This window comes from Diorhabda sublineata, chromosome 8 (genome assembly GCF_026230105.1).
Source record: "Diorhabda sublineata isolate icDioSubl1.1 chromosome 8, icDioSubl1.1, whole genome shotgun sequence".
Classification (NCBI taxonomy): Eukaryota; Metazoa; Arthropoda; class Insecta; order Coleoptera; family Chrysomelidae; genus Diorhabda; species Diorhabda sublineata.
In genome coordinates this window covers 8,101,352-8,122,514 of record NC_079481.1, presented here as the reverse complement: position 1 = coordinate 8,122,514, position 21,163 = coordinate 8,101,352, and the positions used below count along the sequence as shown (strand labels likewise).

The window sequence follows — 21,163 nt, the reverse complement described above, 5'->3', positions numbered from 1 at the left end:
GCTATATCACAGAACAGTTTGAAGATCGGAGTGATTATATAAAAATTAAACTTTACGAAACGTTGTATCACAATAAAAACATACAAAAAACATGGAGCAATGGTACTAGAAGAGAACGTGGTTGATGGGAACAAAAAAAAAGATTTTTCGGTACATTAACTCGCTATATCAAAGAACAGTTTGAAGATCGGAGTGATCATAGAAAAATTAAACTTTACGGAACGTACCATAAGAAAAAACATACAAAAAACATGGAGCAATGGTACCAGAAGAGAACGTGGTGGATGGGAACAAAAAAAAGATTTTTTGGTACCTTCATTCGCTATATCACAGAACAGTTTGAAGATCGGAGTGATTATATAAGAATTAAACTTTACGAAACGTTGTATCACAAGAAAAACATACAAAAAACATGGAGCAATGGTACCAGAAGAGAACGTGGTGGATGGGAACAAAAAAAAGCTTTTTTGGTACATTCAATCGCTATATCACAGAACAGTTTGAAAATCGGAGTGATCATAGAAAAATTAAACTTTACGGATCGTACCATAAGAAAAAACATACAAAAAACATGGAGCAATGGTACCAGAAGAGAACGTGGTGGATGGGAACAAAAAAAAGATTTTTTGGTACATTCAATCGCTATATCACAGAACAGTTTGAAGATCGGAGTTGATCATAGAAAAATTAAACTTTACGAAACGTTGTATCACAAGAAAAACATACAAAAAACATGGAGCAATGGTACCAGAAGAGAACGTGGTGGATGGGAACAAAAAAAAGATTTTTTGGTACCTTCATTCGCTATATCACAGAACAGTTTGTAGATCGGAGTGATCATAGAAAAATTAAACTTTACGGAACGTACCATAAGAAAAAACATACAAAAAACATGGAGCAATAGTACCAGAAGAGAACGTGGTGGATGGGAACAAAAAAAAGATTTTTTGGTACATTCAATCGCTATATCACAAAACAGTTTGAAGATTGGAGTGATCATAGAAAAATTAAACTTTACGGAACGTACCATAAGAAAAAACATACAAAAAACATGGAGCAATGGTACCAGAAGAGAACGTGGTGGATGGGAACAAAAAAAAGATTTTTTGGTACCTTCATTCGCTATATCACAGAACAGTTTGAAGATCGGAGTGATTATATAAAAATTAAACTTTACGAAACGTTGTATCACAATAAAAACATACAAAAAACATGGAGCAATGGTACTAGAAGAGAACGTGGTTGATGGGAACAAAAAAAAAGATTTTTCGGTACATTAACTCGCTATATCAAAGAACAGTTTGAAGATCGGAGTGATCATAGAAAAATTAAACTTTACGGAACGTACCATAAGAAAAAACATACAAAAAACATGGAGCAATTGTACCAGAAGAGAACGTAGTGGATAGGAACAAAAAAAGCTTTTTTAAGTACATTAACTCGCTACATCACGGGAGGGTTTAAACTTCAGGGAGATTATAGAAAAATTGAACTTGCTATAGAAGGTACAAAGTTTGGGTTTTATGTCTTATTCGGATATGCTAAAAGCTACATCTAGAAAAGGACTCTCGAAGGTGGAAATCCAAAATAAATATTGGAAAAAAAGCATAAAGCTTCTTATTTTTCACGTAAAGTTTACTGATGTTGTATAGGGTTATTATTTTTAAAAAGGTTAATGAAAGAAATTCGTCGTAAATTTCTAAGCATCGTATATGACTTCTAACTAATTAGGAAGCTGCAGATCTCATCTTGGTCTCGCTTTACCTAATTGTGTTTATAAAATATTAATTTTCTCAATAGAAAAGTCAAAAATTGTTGATTCATATTCGATATAAATACTTCAACTGAAAGGATCTTTTCTTGATAATTTCTAAGACAAATTTTTGATTTCATTATCAGTTTTGTTTCCGAAATACATATGAAATTATATCATTATCATTGTAGTAAGACGACTTACCTAACCTAGAATTTTTCCTCATTCCATCCGCAGTTTAAACCACTACCAACAAATTATATTATGAAAAAATTATATCATACAATTCACAACTTTCATACTTAGTACGACAAAATTACAATTTTATGCGTATTTTTTTAAGTCGTTTTTATTTAGGTTAAACGTTTTCGGAGTATTGTTTACAATAACATTAGGCGCATGCCTGATTTAAGATATCCATTATTTATTCAAGAATACAATGTTTATAAACAATGGACTATTGAATTCCAAATTTTTCGTGTAAACAACGCGAAACGCGTATAAATTATTAAAACCGAAATCACCGACTAATTTCTAAATCGTAATCGTTGTACAATTGCGAAAGTTATGACAAAAAAAAACAACAACTAACAATAATAATGTTTAAATTACAAAAAGATAAATTCCATTTTTATATTATATTCGAATTTCGTAACACGCGCTGCCATCTCGCGACGTAATACCCGTAACACGTTAAAGGATCCTGTTTACTCAATATATACCAGGATCAATTAATAATGATTTGATCACTTATAAATCTATAGGGGTTATTCTAAGAGTAGTCAGTATAATGAAGAAAATTTCGGAAAGAAAAATATTCATTTTCGTGGGATTCTAATTTGGTTCGTGTATGATTTATAGTAAATCGGATACTTGACTCAAAAAATAGAAATAAGAGAAAACTAAGTGAAAAAAACCGAAATAATCTTTATTTTTTATTTACGTCGTAAATTAACTGAAAATTGGCGTCGGTGTTTTGGGATGCGAGTGAGAAAATAACGAGAAAAAACAAATATTTCAAATAAAATAAATTACTTGGTAAAAAGGACATAAAAAGGTAACTTTTCACAAAATTTCGTGAAAAAAAATGTTTTTTCATAAATGATAAAAATAAAAAACCAAAATCTCGGTTTTTTGAATTACCCAGATATGTTTTGAGGTAATATGAAAAAAATTAAAATTTATGACTTTTTTCCATAAGATCAGAAATCGAGATAAACCGTTTTTTACCCTTGAAAACTCAATCCCTTCGCCTTTCCGACCTCGGATCGCTCCTTTTCCAATGGTTTAATCTTACTATTATTTTTAATGACTTTCACCCTGGTTTATAAATACGAATTACAAAATAAAACAGTTTTAGAATAATATTTACGTAAATTTTCCTCGTTTTCTTTAATTGTTTTCGCTTAATTAACATTCGATATTAACCAAAACGAAAAATTATCTTTATCTAAATACTAAAACTAATTTATATTTCAGATGTAAATAAAAGATTGCATCGAAGACACTTTTCTTTTCAAATCGCCCTGGTATGATTGATATTACTAGTAGTTAACAGAAACTTTGCCACGTGTTTTACCATTACATTAAAATATATTTCCTTCCAACTTACCTTGATTTCTTCTCATCTGAATAAGACCCCTCTACCAATTTCTAACAAACATTTTCTGTAACTTAATCAACAATACAACGAATTAAAATGAATCGTCAAGAAACTAAAAGTCCCGGACGAGTTTTCTTGTGCGAGGAGTGAGCGTGTTATTTTTTTTTTATATTCTCATTTTACATGGTTTCACTGTTGCCTTGGTGACGAGCAGGGAGGCTTTCGCAGCCCGAACGCGTCGTCTTGCGTTTCCTGGCTTACACTGATTTCCGTAACGACGACGCGACGCTGTGGAAGCGGGCATGTGTGTAACGAAACAGTAGGCTATGAGTGCCATCCGCGGGAATCGAGAGAGTCTGGTCGTTGTCCTTTGATTGAACCCCGAGCCGGAGTTCGAAGTTTTAGAACTCTTTCAAGAAGCGATAAGTGTCGTTTTAGTATTCGACAGACAGAACTAAATCCATTCTGTACCTATAGTACAGTTAAAATAAGATTAAACCCTAAATTAAATTGGACGCTTCAGATTTTGTAGATTCTTAGAGGTTCTCGGTTAGTGAAATTACGGATACGGGTTTTAGAAATTTTGGAATAACTCAAAAACTAACAGGATTCGAAAAAAATGCTCCAACAAAAAATGTAGTGGACGAAATTTTTTACAAAAAAGGTCTCGAGTCATTTTTTCGTTGGAGTCTCTATTGCTGAGTAAATCTTCCTCAAACGCCGAAAGCCGGAGCATCCGCACGTGGATTCCCGCCAACTCACGTTACATGGAAACTGCTCTAGCTCTTGGAAAACTACTTCGTTTCCAAAAAATCAAAATGCATCATGATGGTTAAGATCTCTATTTTCTTCTCGGGTAAGTTAGCATAATTTTCGACTTGGGAAATTTTCGGAAATCTTGTGAGATGAAGTTTCAATGGATACGTTTCATCACTCACCATATAAACAAGCAAATCCAACGAGTGATTTGTCATTTAAAAAACGCGATCACGAACACTATAAATTAGCAATTAGCAAAGTAATTTTCAGATTGAATTCAATCCATTGACGCTACTTTCTGATCAAATTAAACTCAACAAAACCATTATTCGATTAAGATAACCTCAGTAAAGTCATTTTCAGATCACGTTAGCTGAGAAAAGTCATTTTGGCATTAAACTAACCTCAAAAAAATCATTATTCAATCAAGTTAACCTCATTAAAGTCATTTTCAGACCCCGTTAGCTGAGAAAAGTCATTTTGGCATTAAATCAACCTCAAAAAATCCACTTTTTTTTAAAAATTAAACCCAGAAGTCATTTTCAGATTAAATCAATCTTAAAAAAAACATTCTTTGATTAAGTTAACTTCAGAAAAATCATTTCGAAATGGAATATACGTCAGTAAAACCATTTTTAGATCACATTAGCTGAGAAAAGTCATTTTTGCATTAAATTAACCTCAAAAAAATCATTATTCAATCAAGTTAACCTCAGTAAAGTCATTTTCAGACCCCGTTAGCTGAGAAAAGTCATTTTGGCATTAAATCAACCTCAAAAAATCCACTTTTTTTTTAAAATTAAATCCAGAAGTCATTTTCAGATTAAATCAATCTTAAAAAAAACATTCTTTGATTAAGTTAACTTCAGAAAAATCATTTCGAAATGGAATATACGTCAGTAAAACCATTTTTAGATCACATTAGCTGAGAAAAGTCATTTTGGCATTAAATTAACCTCAAAAAAATCATTATTCAATCAAGTTAACCTCAGGAAAGTCATTTCAAAATTGAATTTAACTTAGTAAAGCCATTGTCAGAACACGTTAGCTGAGAAAAGTCATTTTCGCATTAAATCAACCTCAAAAAATCCATTTTTTTATAATTTAAACCCAGAAGTCATTTTCAGATTAAATCAATCTTAAAAAAAACATTCTTTGATTAAGTTAACTTCAGAAAAATCATTTCAAAATGGAATATAACTCAGTAAAACCATTTTTAGATCACATTAGCTGAGAAAAGTCATTTTGGCATTAAATTAACCTCAAAAAAATCATTATTCAATCAAGTTAACCTCAGGAAAGTCATTTCAAAATTGAATTTAACTTAGTAAAGCCATTGTCAGAACACGTTAGCTGAGAAAAGTCATTTTCGCATTAAATCAACCTCAAAAAATCCATTTTTTTATAATTTAAACCCAGAAGTCATTTTCAGATTAAATCAATCTTAAAAAAAACATTCTTTGATTAAGTTAACTTCAGAAAAATCATTTCGAAATGGAATATAACTCAGTAAAACCATTTTTAGATCACATTAGCTGAGAAAAGTCATTTTTGCATTAAATTAACCTCAAAAAAATCATTATTCAATCAAGTTAACCTCAGGAAAGTCATTTCAAAATTGAATTTAACTTAGTAAAGCCATTGTCAGAACATGTTAGCTGAGAAAACTCATTTTGGCATTAAATCAACCTCAAAAAATCCATTTTTTTTTAATTTAAACCCAGAAGTCATTTTCAGATTAAATCAATCTTAAAAAAAACATTCTTTGATTAAGTTAGCTTCAGAAAAATCATTTCGAAATGGAATATACGTCAGTAAAACCATTTTTAGATCACATTAGCTGAGAAAAGTCATTTTGGCATTAAATTAACCTCAAAAAAATCATTATTCAATCAAGTTAACCTCAGGAAAGTCATTTCAAAATTGAATTTAACTTAGTAAAGCCATTGTCAGAACACGTTAGCTGAGAAAAGTCATTTTGGCATTAAATCAACCTCAAAAAATCCATTTTTTTTTAATTTAAACCCAGAAGTCATTTTCAGATTAAATCAATCTTAAAAAAAACATTCTTTGATTAAGTTAACTTCAGAAAAATCATTTCGAAATGGAATATAACTCAGTAAAACCATTTTTATATCACATTAGCTGGGAAAAGTTATTTTAGCATTGAATGAAACTGAAAAAAAATCAATTTTTTGCTCAAATTGAACTCAGAACATCATTTTCTCAGTGAATTTATTTCGTAGAGGCCATTTTCTGAACAAATTAAACACAGTAATCATTTTCGGATTAAATCAACCTCAAAAAAAATCATTATTTAACCTAAGTTAACCTAAAAGGTTACAAGGTAAAGCCATTTTCAGAGCACATTAGCTGAGAAAAGTAATTTTTCGATTAAATCGACCCAGAAAAAGTACTTTTTGTCTAAATTAAACATGTAAACTCCATTTATTAACCTAATGAAACTCCTACAAGCCATTTTTATTAATTAAACTCCAAAAAGACATTTTAAGATGAAATTAATCCCACATAAGCCATTTTTTAACAAATTAAATTCAGGTAAACCGTTAATTGACTATTTTTTGATAAAATTTCTCTCATTCCGCCTTATACCCTTTCTGTCGACTGATTACAATCGAATTTTCATGATAAAATATCAATTGATCATGCAAAACTAGTTAATAGGTTCACCATTATGGCAAAAATCAAACGTGGCATTATTTAATCAACATTTAATATATCTAATGGAAGTGGATAGCAACTAAAATAAATTACCATATCGATTTTCATCACATTAAACAACACAACTTATCTATTTAATCAGTTGTTATTGTTTCCATAGAAATCCGATATAGTCGAATCTGAAATGATCCGCTCAATTCCAATTAACAGGAAATACGTAAAACAATTTAATTAACAAGATATAGTGTATGAACTGCTACAACTTTTCATCTACGAGACTAAATCTCGGTTCAGTATACTTTTCTCGGAAACACGAGATGTCTCGAGCTCATTCTTTTTGCTTCTCGGACAACATCGCACACACTTTCCTCGTGGTTAAATTGTCTTCCCTACCTTCTCAGAACTCAAAAACCATGTCAGCATCATCGTAGGCCTCCTTAACTACGTGGTGAATCTCTTCTAAACAAATTTTGATCGCGGATCGCGACGAGGCGTTTCGATATAGGAGTACGAGCCATCTTCTCGGTTAGGATTTTATTCCTAAATACGAGTCAGATATTTCAGTAATTTTTTAAAGGTATTCCGAGATTGATCGTTATCTAATATTTTAGTCGATAGCAGACTATTTGACGCTATATTTAATTATGAATTAACAATCGTTAATCTATTAATTTTCCGTGTTACAAAAGTTATAGATAACCCTGTAGATAGTAATTTATCTACGACTTGAATTATCTGTATCAACAAAGTTATCTTATTGAACGATTATCCCATATGCTGCTGATATTCTGAAATAATAGCGACGATAGACTGATATTGTTTTATTTCGAAAATACTATTTTTGTTATTCAACTGCGGACTTTATTTCGGTTTTGTTTTCTCCTCGTTAATTACAAAAGTTTATTCTCTTGCATTTTGCTGAGCTACACCACGGATTTTCAAATCATATGGCGCACTTTCCATCACTAGATTTGTCAACTACTATCACTATACCAAAACCTTCGATCTTTTCTTATCCTGAGTATAGGATTAATCATTTATTCACATTAGCATCTGATGTACTCGCTTCCCTTTCGGTCTGGTAGTGTTTTGTCGGAGAATTTCCATTTCTGTGGTCTCTAAAACTTGTTTCGTTTTGATGTTCCTGTTGTAGACGTCCTTTGCGACTTGCTGCCTTTGTTGTTTGTCTTTGTTGCTTGTTTCACCGTAAACGTTCTGAAGACAGCCCGCCATCTCTTTTGCTCTGACCACTTATCCTCCTATCTTGTTTTTCAACGTCCCCACAACTTCTTTATGGTTTAATCCTTTGCCATCTTCACTAGTCTATCGTCATTCAATCCCCAGATTGTTACGCTGTGATACCCAATCATCCAAATGACTATTTGATGTCCTCGCTTCGGTCTGGTAGTGTTTTTCCGGAGAATTTCCATTTCTGTGGTCTCCAAAACTTGTTTCGTTTTGATGTTCCTGATGCAGTCGTCCTTTGCGACTTGCTGTCTTTGTTGCTTGTCTTTGTTGCTTGTTTCACCGTAAACCTTCTGAAGACAACCCGCCATCTCTTTTGCTCTGACCACTTATCCTCCTATCTTGTTTTTCAACGTCCCCACATCTTCTTTATGGTTTAATCCTTTGCCATCTTCACTAGTCTATCGTCACTCAATCCCCAATTTCCATTTCTGTGGTCTCCAAAACTTGTTTCGTTTTGATGTTCCTGTTGTAGACGTCCTTTGCGACTTGCTGCCTTTGTTGTTTGTCTTTGTTGCTTGTTTCACCGTAAACGTTCTGAAGACAGCCCGCCATCTCTTTTGCTCTGACCACTTATCCTCCTATCTTGTTTTTCAACGTCCCCACAACTTCTTTATGGTTTAATCCTTTGCCATCTTCACTAGTCTATCGTCATTCAATCCCCAGATTGTTACGCTGTGATACCCAATCATCCAAATGACTATTTGATGTCCTCGCTTCGGTCTGGTAGTGTTTTTCCGGAGAATTTCCATTTCTGTGGTCTCCAAAACTTGTTTCGTTTTGATGTTCCTGATGCAGTCGTCCTTTGCGACTTGCTGTCTTTGTTGCTTGTCTTTGTTGCTTGTTTCACCGTAAACCTTCTGAAGACAACCCGCCATCTCTTTTGCTCTGACCACTTATCCTCCTATCTTGTTTTTCAACGTCCCCACATCTTCTTTATGGTTTAATCCTTTGCCATCTTCACTAGTCTATCGTCACTCAATCCCCAATTTCCATTTCTGTGGTCTCCAAAACTTGTTTCGTTTTGATGTTCCTGTTGTAGACGTCCTTTGCGACTTGCTGCCTTTGTTGTTTGTCTTTGTTGCTTGTTTCACCGTAAACGTTCTGAAGACAGCCCGCCATCTCTTTTGCTCTGACCACTTATCCTCCTATCTTGTTTTTCAACGTCCCCACAACTTCTTTATGGTTTAATCCTTTGCCATCTTCACTAGTCTATCGTCATTCAATCCCCAGATTGTTACGCTGTGATACCCAATCATCCAAATGACTATTTGATGTCCTCGCTTCGGTCTGGTAGTGTTTTTCCGGAGAATTTCCATTTCTGTGGTCTCCAAAACTTGTTTCGTTTTGATGTTCCTGATGCAGTCGTCCTTTGCGACTTGCTGTCTTTGTTGCTTGTCTTTGTTGCTTGTTTCACCGTAAACCTTCTGAAGACAACCCGCCATCTCTTTTGCTCTGACCACTTATCCTCCTATCTTGTTTTTCAACGTCCCCACATCTTCTTTATGGTTTAATCCTTTGCCATCTTCACTAGTCTATCGTCACTCAATCCCCAATTTCCATTTCTGTGGTCTCCAAAACTTGTTTCGTTTTGATGTTCCTGTTGTAGACGTCCTTTGCGACTTGCTGCCTTTGTTGTTTGTCTTTGTTGCTTGTTTCACCGTAAACGTTCTGAAGACAGCCCGCCATCTCTTTTGCTCTGACCACTTATCCTCCTATCTTGTTTTTCAACGTCCCCACAACTTCTTTATGGTTTAATCCTTTGCCATCTTCACTAGTCTATCGTCATTCAATCCCCAGATTGTTACGCTGTGATACCCAATCATCCAAATGACTATTTGATGTCCTCGCTTCGGTCTGGTAGTGTTTTTCCGGAGAATTTCCATTTCTGTGGTCTCCAAAACTTGTTTCGTTTTGATGTTCCTGATGCAGTCGTCCTTTGCGACTTGCTGTCTTTGTTGCTTGTCTTTGTTGCTTGTTTCACCGTAAACCTTCTGAAGACAACCCGCCATCTCTTTTGCTCTGACCACTTATCCTCCTATCTTGTTTTTCAACGTCCCCACATCTTCTTTATGGTTTAATCCTTTGCCATCTTCACTAGTCTATCGTCACTCAATCCCCAATTTCCATTTCTGTGGTCTCCAAAACTTGTTTCGTTTTGATGTTCCTGTTGTAGACGTCCTTTGCGACTTGCTGCCTTTGTTGTTTGTCTTTGTTGCTTGTTTCACCGTAAACCTTCTGAAGACAACCCGCCATCTCTTTTGCTCTGACCACTTATCCTCCTATCTTGTTTTTCAACGTCCCCACAACTTCTTTATGGTTTAATCCTTTGCCATCTTCACTAGTCTATCGTCATTCAATCCCCAGATTGTTACGCTGTGATACCCAATCATCCAAATGACTATTTGATGTCCTCGCTTCGGTCTGGTAGTGTTTTTCCGGAGAATTTCCATTTCTGTGGTCTCCAAAACTTGTTTCGTTTTGATGTTCCTGATGCAGTCGTCCTTTGCGACTTGCTGTCTTTGTTGCTTGTCTTTGTTGCTTGTTTCACCGTAAACCTTCTGAAGACAACCCGCCATCTCTTTTGCTCTGACCACTTATCCTCCTATCTTGTTTTTCAACGTCCCCACATCTTCTTTATGGTTTAATCCTTTGCCATCTTCACTAGTCTATCGTCACTCAATCCCCAATTTCCATTTCTGTGGTCTCCAAAACTTGTTTCGTTTTGATGTTCCTGTTGTAGACGTCCTTTGCGACTTGCTGCCTTTGTTGTTTGTCTTTGTTGCTTGTTTCACCGTAAACCTTCTGAAGACAACCCGCCATCTCTTTTGCTCTGACCACTTATCCTCCTATCTTGTTTTTCAACGTCCCCACAACTTCTTTATGGTTTAATCCTTTGCCATCTTCACTAGTCTATCGTCATTCAATCCCCAGATTCTTACGCTGTGATACCCAATCATCCAAATGACTATTTGATGTCCTCGCTTCGGTCTGGTAGTGTTTTTCCGGAGAATTTCCATTTCTGTGGTCTCCAAAACTTGTTTCGTTTTGATGTTCCTGATGCAGTCGTCCTTTGCGACTTGCTGTCTTTGTTGTTTGTCTTTGTTGCTTGTTTCACCGTAAACCTTCTGAAGACAACCCGCCATCTCTTTTGCTCTGACCACTTATCCTCCTATCTTGTTTTTCAACGTCCCCACAACTTCTTTATGGTTTAATCCTTTGCCATCTTCACTAGTCTATCGTCATTCAATCCCCAGATTCTTACGCTGTGATACCCAATCATCCAAATGACTATTTGATGTCCTCGCTTCGGTCTGGTAGTGTTTTTCCGGAGAATTTCCATTTCTGTGGTCTCCAAAACTTGTTTCGTTTTGATGTTCCTGATGCAGTCGTCCTTTGCGACTTGCTGTCTTTGTTGTTTGTCTTTGTTGCTTGTTTCACCGTAAACCTTCTGAAGACAACCCGCCATCTCTTTTGCTCTGACCACTTATCCTCCTATCTTGTTTTTCAACGTCCCCACAACTTCTTTATGGTTTAATCCTTTGCCATCTTCACTAGTCTATCGTCACTCAATCCCCAATTTCCATTTCTGTGGTCTCCAAACCTTGTTTCGTTTTGATGTTCCTGATGCAGTCGTCCTTTGCGACTTGCTGTCTTTGTTGCTTGTTTCACCGTAAACGTTCTGAAGACAACCTCTTTTGCTCTGACCACTTATTCTCTTATTTTGTTTTTCAACGTCCCCACAACTTCTTTATGGTTTAATTCTTTGCCATCTTCACTAGTCTATCGTCACTCAATCCCCAGATTCTTACGCTGTGATACCCAATCATCCAAATGACTATTTGATGTCCTCGCTTCGGTCTGGTAGTGTTTTTCCGGAGAATTTCCATTTCTGTGATCTCCAAAACTTGTTTAGTTGTTCAACCTCCTAGTTTTATATTTGTATCTAATGAAATCTTTGTCACAATTTTAAACGCGCGCGAATTTAAAATTAGGTATCTGAAGACGATTTCTGGGTTATTGAAACGCGCTTCAGATAGTAAAATTGTTGAAGTAATTTTTATTAAAATAAGTGATGAAAAGTCGATTATTATAAATATTTAGGTTTACCTATTATCAAAGGGATTTTTTCTTTTTGGTCGGAATCCATATCGCACTTTAAATAGAGTCAGCACGCACTGGAAAGCAAGAAATGAATTTTTATCGAAGGTAACAAAACACGCGCGTACATTCACAAATCAAATGTCATAAAGCGCTGAATGATGGGTACACCTTCACACATATACCTGCTTTATATTGATATCACGTATTGTCGCAATGTTAAAATTTTGTATCCGAAACAGGATCGTCAATAGCCATTACCGACTCGGGATTAAACAACTGAACTAATTTCGCATACAAAAATAAACTTATCCGATATAGAAGAAAAATAGGAAACTCAATTCACATTTCCCTATCTAATCCACCATTGAAATGCAAAACAAAATAGAAATGTATGAATTATAGTCGTGCTTTCACACAAAAACATCGCATTTAAATTGAAATAACACCTGAACCTGCTATGCTTTGTGCGCTACGTCAGTTTGGAACCCACGTTGCATTTCGGGGAAAATATGAAAACCACTTGGTGTTAAGTAGGGATGATATTGTGGTTGTTCGACAATGACAATGTGCCGTTGTATGGACGTGCATTATCCCTCTTCGTTTGTTTTCAGTAGTCTTTAAACATCGCACAGTTTCACCATATGAATATTGTTGTTCCAGGTTGCATGAACTCCACAATTAACACAACTTTTTGATCCCCAAAATCATACAAAAGCTGCACATATTCGATGAGTTTTGTGGTTGTCAGTCGTTAGGACCTAGCGAGCGCAAACTGTTCTGTAACGATGGAATCTTGATACTTCCGGAAATTCCAATGATAATTCACTTATGGTGAACCTTCGAATTTCTTTAACAGCTTGATTAAGTTGCTAAATAATCGAGTAGGAGCTACAGGGTGACACTCGATTTATTTTTCTTTTGTCTACAAGAAACCTATTGACAAAGAATTTGAGATGGGAAGATGCGCAATCGCTTACCACGCATACTAAACACCTGCAGCATTCCTTTACCAGATTGAAAAATAAACAGTCCTCGTATTATGCGTAATTATATAATCTAATATAACTTAAAAACCAATTTAAAAATGATTATCGGCGATTTTCAAATACTTAAAGATATATTTTTTTTTAAATTTATGGCAAAAGCTCATCAATTTTCCGTAAAATAAAATTGTCTAATGTTTTTCTTGTTTTTTTTTCTTTTGTTTGTATATCAAAAAGATTTGATTATATTTTTTATAAATATAATAATCAAATTTACGATTTAAATATATTTAGAAATCAATTTAGAGCCGGTCCTGTTTTCTTTTACCTCAAAACCTCAAAACCTCAAAATGTTGTATTGTATCATTCGTTATCACTTAAAAATAAAATTTTGTTTTTGAAGATAACGAAATATCTTGAGTATTGAAATTTATCAAAAATTTGGTTGACCCACATACTGATTCACACCGTAACTAATTTTCCCGCCAAAATAATCTTACTAAACCCTATATATTTCGACATTGGAATTACATAATCAAAAATTAATTAAAAATAAAATTCCAAGGTTAAATCGTTATAATGCATATAATTAATCTCCCAGTTTTACGATATGAATAACTTTGATAGATTCCAAAGGTAAAAAAATTCCAATTTAAGAAATCTAACATTTAACCTCTACTTTCCATGTCTACTTAAGTTACAAGTGAGTAATACCTGGTTTTTCTCATAAAAATCATCTTATACGAAGAAATGAATCAAAACAACCCAAATATCAAAACTGAAATCGGTAATTAGAATATGTAGGAATGTTAATTAATATTTGTTACAATCTAATAACATAAATTTAATTATCGACCAACCTATAATGATTAGAGGTGGCGGAATACTCAGTTTCTTATTATCAAAATCCATAATTGTAACGACAAACACTATATTCGAACAACCCCCAAACACACATAACTAAACACTTAACTAACGCACTTATTTTATTTTAAAACCGCGTTTGGTATAATAGTGTATAATTTATTTAAACCGCCATCGCCGGCGCGAAATTTGCGAATAAATTTCGGAGGATTTGAATTTTTGTATCGCCAAAACTGGTTAGTTACGAAGCGCTTTGCGGTTTCTGTACGAAGGATAAAAATTTATGAACGATAAGAGAATTTAATTTAGATAATTTACGACGTTTATCTTAATGTTTTTATATCAAATTTCTTATTGTGAACATTATAATCATGTAAATAGTGTTACAATTACATGACCTTGTGAACTTGGACAAAGATGAAATCAATTATCGAAAATTTACTATACTTTTTCTATATTCACCTTGTAAATATATTATTTCGTATAGTTTCTACAAATGTTTGAATTTGTGTAAAAATGTCTAGAAACAATGTTGGTTTTAAATTTTTAAACAAGTGGCACTACCCACCTCACTTCTTTTTGTAACACGCCAATCGCTTGCTGACGTCACCAGCGCCGATACATTTTCGTTCGATAAACTACAACATCATCCCCACCACGTTATTTTGTTGTAGTACCATCATATCGCATCGTATTAGTATTTTTTGTTAAGATATCGAATCCTAGTTGTAATCCACTGAGATGATGATCGTTTTGTTTGTAATCGATCCATGTTTCATCCATTATCACATATCGACGCAAAAATAAGTGCAAACATAACCAAACACTGCTTTGAATCATCACAACGTTGTTGTTTTTGATCGACTGTGGGTAAAGGCTTTCTCATGGTCAAATGTTCAATACACTGCCTTCGGATGTTTCTACGGCGTCAGATATATCACGCAATTTCAATCTAAACCAGAACGTTCACCATATCGGGGTTTGTACGACCACGTACAAACCAAATGGTTCTTTTCGATGGAACAAAGTCTGGATAACACTCTTGAACCTTGTAGAGTATTTTTTTCATCAAGTCTTTGAAGAAGCTACTGAGCCAGTCGATAAGTGAGGACGATAAACCTCACGATCTTAATTTAAGCATGCCAGACCCTATCAGAAACCTTCGAAATGTCCAAATTTGGTGGTGAACGACTTTCTACGTGACTTTGTCAATAGCTGTTAGTTGTTGGGAACCGTTTTTTTTTGTATGAGTTGTACCCCAATCTGCAGGGAAGAAATATCTTTCAAATGATAGCATAGCTGACTTGTTAGTTCAACTGTGAATTTCTTCAATAGGGTTGATGGTATTCCATAGAGGTCGGTGGCTATATTGATGTCCAAGCTTTTGAGAAGTTTTTTCCCACATCTTGGTGTTGAAATTCTATTTCTGGTATCGATGAACCAACACTTGGCTTTCGTTACAAACCAGAAAGACCTCGATTTATCTTGATATCGTTCCTCGCAAGCACCTATGGTCTGTTTGTGGGTATTTCTCATTGGAATTGAAACAAACATCATTCCAATGAAATCCTTTAGATGTTTCCATTTGGTCGATATTTACGTGGTCTACACAGATCCAATTCTCGTTCACATTTCACTGTAATTAATTTGGGATCCGATGTTTCGAGTGGTGTATGTACGATGGGGTAGTACAGATCAAGATCTGATGTTTACTTAAGTTTTATTAACAGTTTAAATAAAATCGGACTATACGTTGTTATCGTTTAAATCCACTAATTACTAAATTATTTGGTTCATTTTCAATTTATAACAATTATCAATTAAGTATTGACACGTTTAAAAGAAAAACTGCATCAAACACGTTTACGTCATTAAATTACCACAAATTAATTAGACGAAGACTCTAGGAAGCTAATTGAGGAGTGACTAATCATCCTAATATACGTTTGATTAATTAAATAATTATTTAAGATAAAAAATCTCGTTTTTATATAAATTTATGAAAAAATTTTTAGAAAATGAAATTATTTGAACTTGAAGTTGGAAATTGATGGTCAGATACTTGAAAATAATTTATGAAATCAACATAGATTAATGTTGTGTTTTTACAAATAAATATTAAACGTTGCCAAGTTTTGTATTTCTAAAATCAAATATCAACACATGATTTTAAAATAGATTCAGTCGTAAATTACTGAAAAACTTGTTAATATAGTATTTCGATTAATTTAAACAATTAATACATAAAAATTTCGTTTTTATAATATATTATATATATTATAATATAACAAGTTCTATTAACCTAATTTCAATTGCACATCAAAAATTTATATTTCATTTTGTTATTTTTTAAATTACTGCGTCATAACTTGTATTAAACAAAACAGAATGAGGTAATCATTGATAATACACGTTCGGAATGTTAATTATTCATTGCATCTGTGTTCTAAACTTATTTTTTCGCTTTACATCTCTAGTACATCATTTTTTACACCAATAAATAAACGAATTTAATAGTAGATGATGATTTTAACATGTTTTTATCCACTAATATCAGTAGAAAATGAAGATAATTTATTCATTATACGTGTACGCGTGTCTTCATGGAAGTGACTAATAATCCTTTGTACCGTTTTGAGACAGACAAATAAACAATAAAATATGAAACAGACATGAATTGTCGAGGTATTTTTTCAATTCCGTTTGAGGTATTTCCAAAACGTGTCATTTGGACGCATCAATCACTTCATCTTGACTTGACGGTATTCATTTTTTATCCACGGGAAAAAGAAGATGTCAAACAATGACTGTAAGGCGCATGATCCATCAATTCGATGTTTTGACAGCTGTCTGAGAGTCGAGGAGTCGAAGCGTCATATTCCATTTTTTTACCAAGATGAACGTGTACTTGTCAATGTCAATGTCAGATTTGACACATTCATATAGCCTCCCTCGTATTATCATAAAACTAAATAATGTGAAATGTTTTGAGATAATGGAAAAATAAATATATTTTCATGATTTTATGGAAAGAAAAATTACCGATGAGTTTTAGAGGCGGTGGTAGTCTTTTTCTCCTCATCCTGAGGCCCTCATACCTTCCGTTCCACTCCATGGCGTTGCAGTACAAAGTCACATAACTGATATACACTATTTACAAAAGAAAAACAAAACGCTCATTACACACGTACGCGTACTAAATTGATAAACATCGTGCGTGCGTTGATTGAAATTTTCCCTAGAACTGACGGTTTGTTATTTTGTATCCTATTCGTATATTTTTAGAAAACTGACAATATAGTACGCGAAAGTTACACTTGAATGGACATTTCGAATTTTTCACGTCGTTCCGTACTGATCGCGCATCATCAAAGATAAGACGAAACGATTAGATTAATGGTAATTAAGTTGTTTAGGTAGTGTTATATTTTTTTAATACTTCCACGCATACATCGCGAGTGGGTAGATACTGAATAATTAGATAATACATGAGATTATGCTAATCGTTCGAAGATGCTCAATTCCGTTATATAAGGTGAACAAATATATAAAATAGAGTTTTGCTTCTCAAAAACTCTCGAAAAATCCAACAATTGCTTCATCTACTTCATCCTTCGTCCCCGAACGTAAAGTTTTCTCTAGATTAAAGACACGTGGTTAAATCAGGCGAATAATGTGGATGTTCATTGATTGTCACACAATTTTCGTGTAAAAAAATTAAATGTCACTGTACAACGTCAATTTTGAAAGTACGTATACAGATTCGAAATTTGCCAGAGAAACAAATATTCACTACTAATCAGATTTGGTTTTTATGTCGATGACTTTTATTATTTTCTTCGTGGACATTAGTCTAATTTTTGTTTTTTTTTGGGTACGAAATTCCACGTGTCCGGATCCTGAGGTGTAAGTTTTATCTTTAGATTCGTGGAGTCTCAAAATATAACTCTCGAAACCTTCCAATTGTGTTTATTAGGACTTTTGGATAATTAGAAATCGGGATTCGAGGAATATAGCATGGATTTATACAATACAACTTAAAGGCGACATATTGGATTTTGTCATGACCTAACCTAACTTTAAACGAGGCAAAACATGTATTGAGAACGATCCATTGAGTGTACGCTCCAAAAAGGCTGTTATATTCAAAATTCTGAACAGAGTTTTAAAGTAAATAAGATTTTTTGCGCCGATATGTGACAATGGATGAAACTTGGATCCGTAACTTTATTCCGGAATCAAAACGATCATCATCTGAGTGTACTTCAGCCGGTGAACCACGTCCGAAGCTTCCAAATAGTCTTGGAAGCTTGAGATGCGTATGGAATATCGTTCATCGACTATCTCCAAAACAAAATACAAGACAATACACCGATTCACAAGTCGATGGTTAAATCGAACGAAATAAACTTCATTATCCACCTTATAGTCCAAATCTGGCCCTCAGTGACTACTAGCTATTCGCTGATCTCACCGGTAAGAAATTCAGTTCAAATGACGAAGCAATTGCTGAAACTGAAGAAGTCCTTTTGGCAGAAAATGCGTTTTTCTTAGTTAGTTACACGACTTATTGAGTCAGAGCGTTTCGAGAGGGAAATGGCGGAAAAACGGCCTCATTTGATGAAGTGATTTCAAGAAGACTTTTGCACCACGAAATAAATCATTGAAACAACAGCAGCGAAAATGTAAGAATGGGCTCTGTTCTTAGAGCTTAAGAAGATGATAGCCGGAAAGAAATTGGAGAAGGTTATCCTCGAAATTGAATTAGAAAGAAAATAAGAAAGATGCATATAAGTCTTCTCTATATATCTTATCGATTATTTTCCCATATTTTTTTTAATAAAATTTGATTTTAAAGACAACTTATGAAACCTTGAAAGCACTTTATTTGACGTCCATAGTTTTTTATCTCATATATAAACCTCCATTTACATGCGAAGGACAAAGTCAATTTAATTAATTTCCCTCAATCAGGTTGATATTCAGGAGGAAAAGGACAATAAGTGGCACTTCACTTGATTAAATCTATATTTGAACATTGAGTGGAGTTTTATTTTCAAAACAAGTATGAAGTAAATTCAGGATCGGTTTAAAGGTTATATTAGGATAATTATAATATCGAATTTCCGCAGGATAAAAATGAGGAATATTATAACCTAACCGCCATACTTTAGATGACATAATAGTCCGGGGAAATCGTGACCCAAACACAATTTTTCGAAAATAGAACATCCTAATCCTGAATTATCTAATAAATTTCGCTAAATCTTATTCTTAAAAAGAAAAATATTAACCTCAAAAATATATGAGTTACCAAAACTGCGACTAAAAGGATTCATCGTAGGACAATCGAAGCTGGAAGAGAAAACTAAGATTATCCGCATCAGGTCTATCGATTTCCCCGTATCTGGAGATCCACTGCAATGAGTAACATAACCTCAAATTCCAGTAACATTACAAACCGAAACAAGCACTTGATTTACATGAGTTGGACCAAAAGAAGATGTTGTACGAAATCAAGTAGTATACCAAGCAATCTATCTTACCCCAGGACTAAAACAATCCAAAAGATTTATCTGCGATTCCGCGAGCAAATCAAAGAGATAACAAAACATAATTTTTGCGAATATCTTGTCCTTTTTGACAAGTTGAGATAATTAAGGATTAAGGATAATTAAATTAGCTTCCTTTAGAAGGAAACTACGTGATTCGGACGAAGAACAGAAGACGTAGTATCATGGACAAAATATATTATCAGGTTTACTCAGATTATAACCAATTCAAACTTCTATCAGCTCAGATAAATCCGTGAAAAAATTTTCACACGCACTCGTACAATTCACGTGACGGTGAATTATGAAAAAATAACGGATGTAATAAAAATTGTTTGTAATTAAATTAGGAGCTTTTAAGCAATTAGCACGCCTTAATTGTTCTAACAAATTGTCGTTTAAGGCACAGGCACTGTGTGGTCGCGATTATGAAGAATTGTAATTAACCAGAGAAGCACCTCGGGAATACTAACTAGGAAGTAATAAACTATGAATTGGTAACATATAATACGTAACGTACAATATTATGAGTTTGTTACAGAAAAAAATCTTTTTTTTAGTTACAAAATCCAAAATAGGACAAAAATTTTTGAGCAAGTTCATACGCGTAAATCGAGAGACTATCTATCTAAAGACTACGAGGGTTGTTACTTAAATATTGAAATAGACAAATAAAAACAAATATTGGATATGGATTTAATGTTTTTCAAAATATTCGTTCAAGGAAATTTGTCTCACTAAGTAGGGATCGATTTAAACAAAGTTGTGTTAGTTAATACTCTACGTATAGTTTACAAACACCCAAACGATCCCGAGCACCAAATGGGACTCACAGGAACAGGCAGGATAGACAGGATAATACTAAAAATCTGTGGAAAACTTAGTTACGACAATCGTGAAACGAAAAGAGAAGGAAGATCGTGAATTAGAGAGGTAAGTTAAGGTTCAGTAAGGGATAAACTTCCCGAAGAGGGTGGTTTTGTGAGGTAAGAATCCCACAGTGCATATACCACCGAGAATTTATGGCATAAGCTTTCACCCCACTTCTAAGGGTGCGATTTCCATGTGCTTGAGAGGAAATTTTTTCGGTTCCACGGATTCCTTCGTTGCCTATCCATCTCGTAGTTACACATTTAGCGATATCAAATATATCAAAAACTCTTTGTATAATTTTTTTTGCATTTCTAAATCTTGATTGTCCTCGTACAAATTAATTCCAATTTTTTAAACACCCACTATATCGTATAATAATTAGCAATTACTTGAAACAGGTCGTCGATATTGTTAAATAAACACAACATTTCATTAACAATAAATTGCGAATTATTTTGTTTGGCGTCATTATTTAAGAATTGAAATCTACTGTCGAAGGTCTAAATATGCTAATTATCCGAATATAATAACAAATAATTTCCATTTCACCTTCAATTCATCATTATTGTTACATAAATAAACCTTTTTACTATACCCTGTTAACAGTGCGTAATCATTTACTTATCGTAAGCACCTTGTATAATCATTTTGCAAACATAGATAAAATCCCTGATACGCACAAACTAACACCCAAAATGATCCGCCATCGAAATATAAACAGAACTAACCTGTAGCTAGCACAAAA

The 21,163-nt window shown here is 33.9% G+C and overlaps 1 protein-coding gene across 9 annotated transcripts in view; it reads right to left on the bottom strand.

Moving 5' to 3' along the window:
• Positions 1-21,163, bottom strand: part of LOC130448346 (dual 3',5'-cyclic-AMP and -GMP phosphodiesterase 11) — a 125,827-nt gene extending 104,664 nt beyond the window's left edge. The window contains exon 1 of one of the 9 annotated variants that reach the window (XM_056785664.1): positions 21,147-21,163. Coding sequence is in view for 8 of the 9 variants with exons in the window: in XM_056785657.1 (XP_056641635.1) it covers positions 17,036-17,108 (73 nt within the window). In the remaining variant the exon portion in view is untranslated. Of the gene's footprint in view, positions 1-1,957; positions 2,326-3,365; positions 3,545-12,152; positions 12,297-13,989; positions 14,057-17,035; positions 17,375-21,146 lie in introns of those variants that run through there. The other 8 variants (XM_056785657.1, XM_056785663.1, XM_056785659.1 and 5 more) reach the window with 8 other exon arrangements.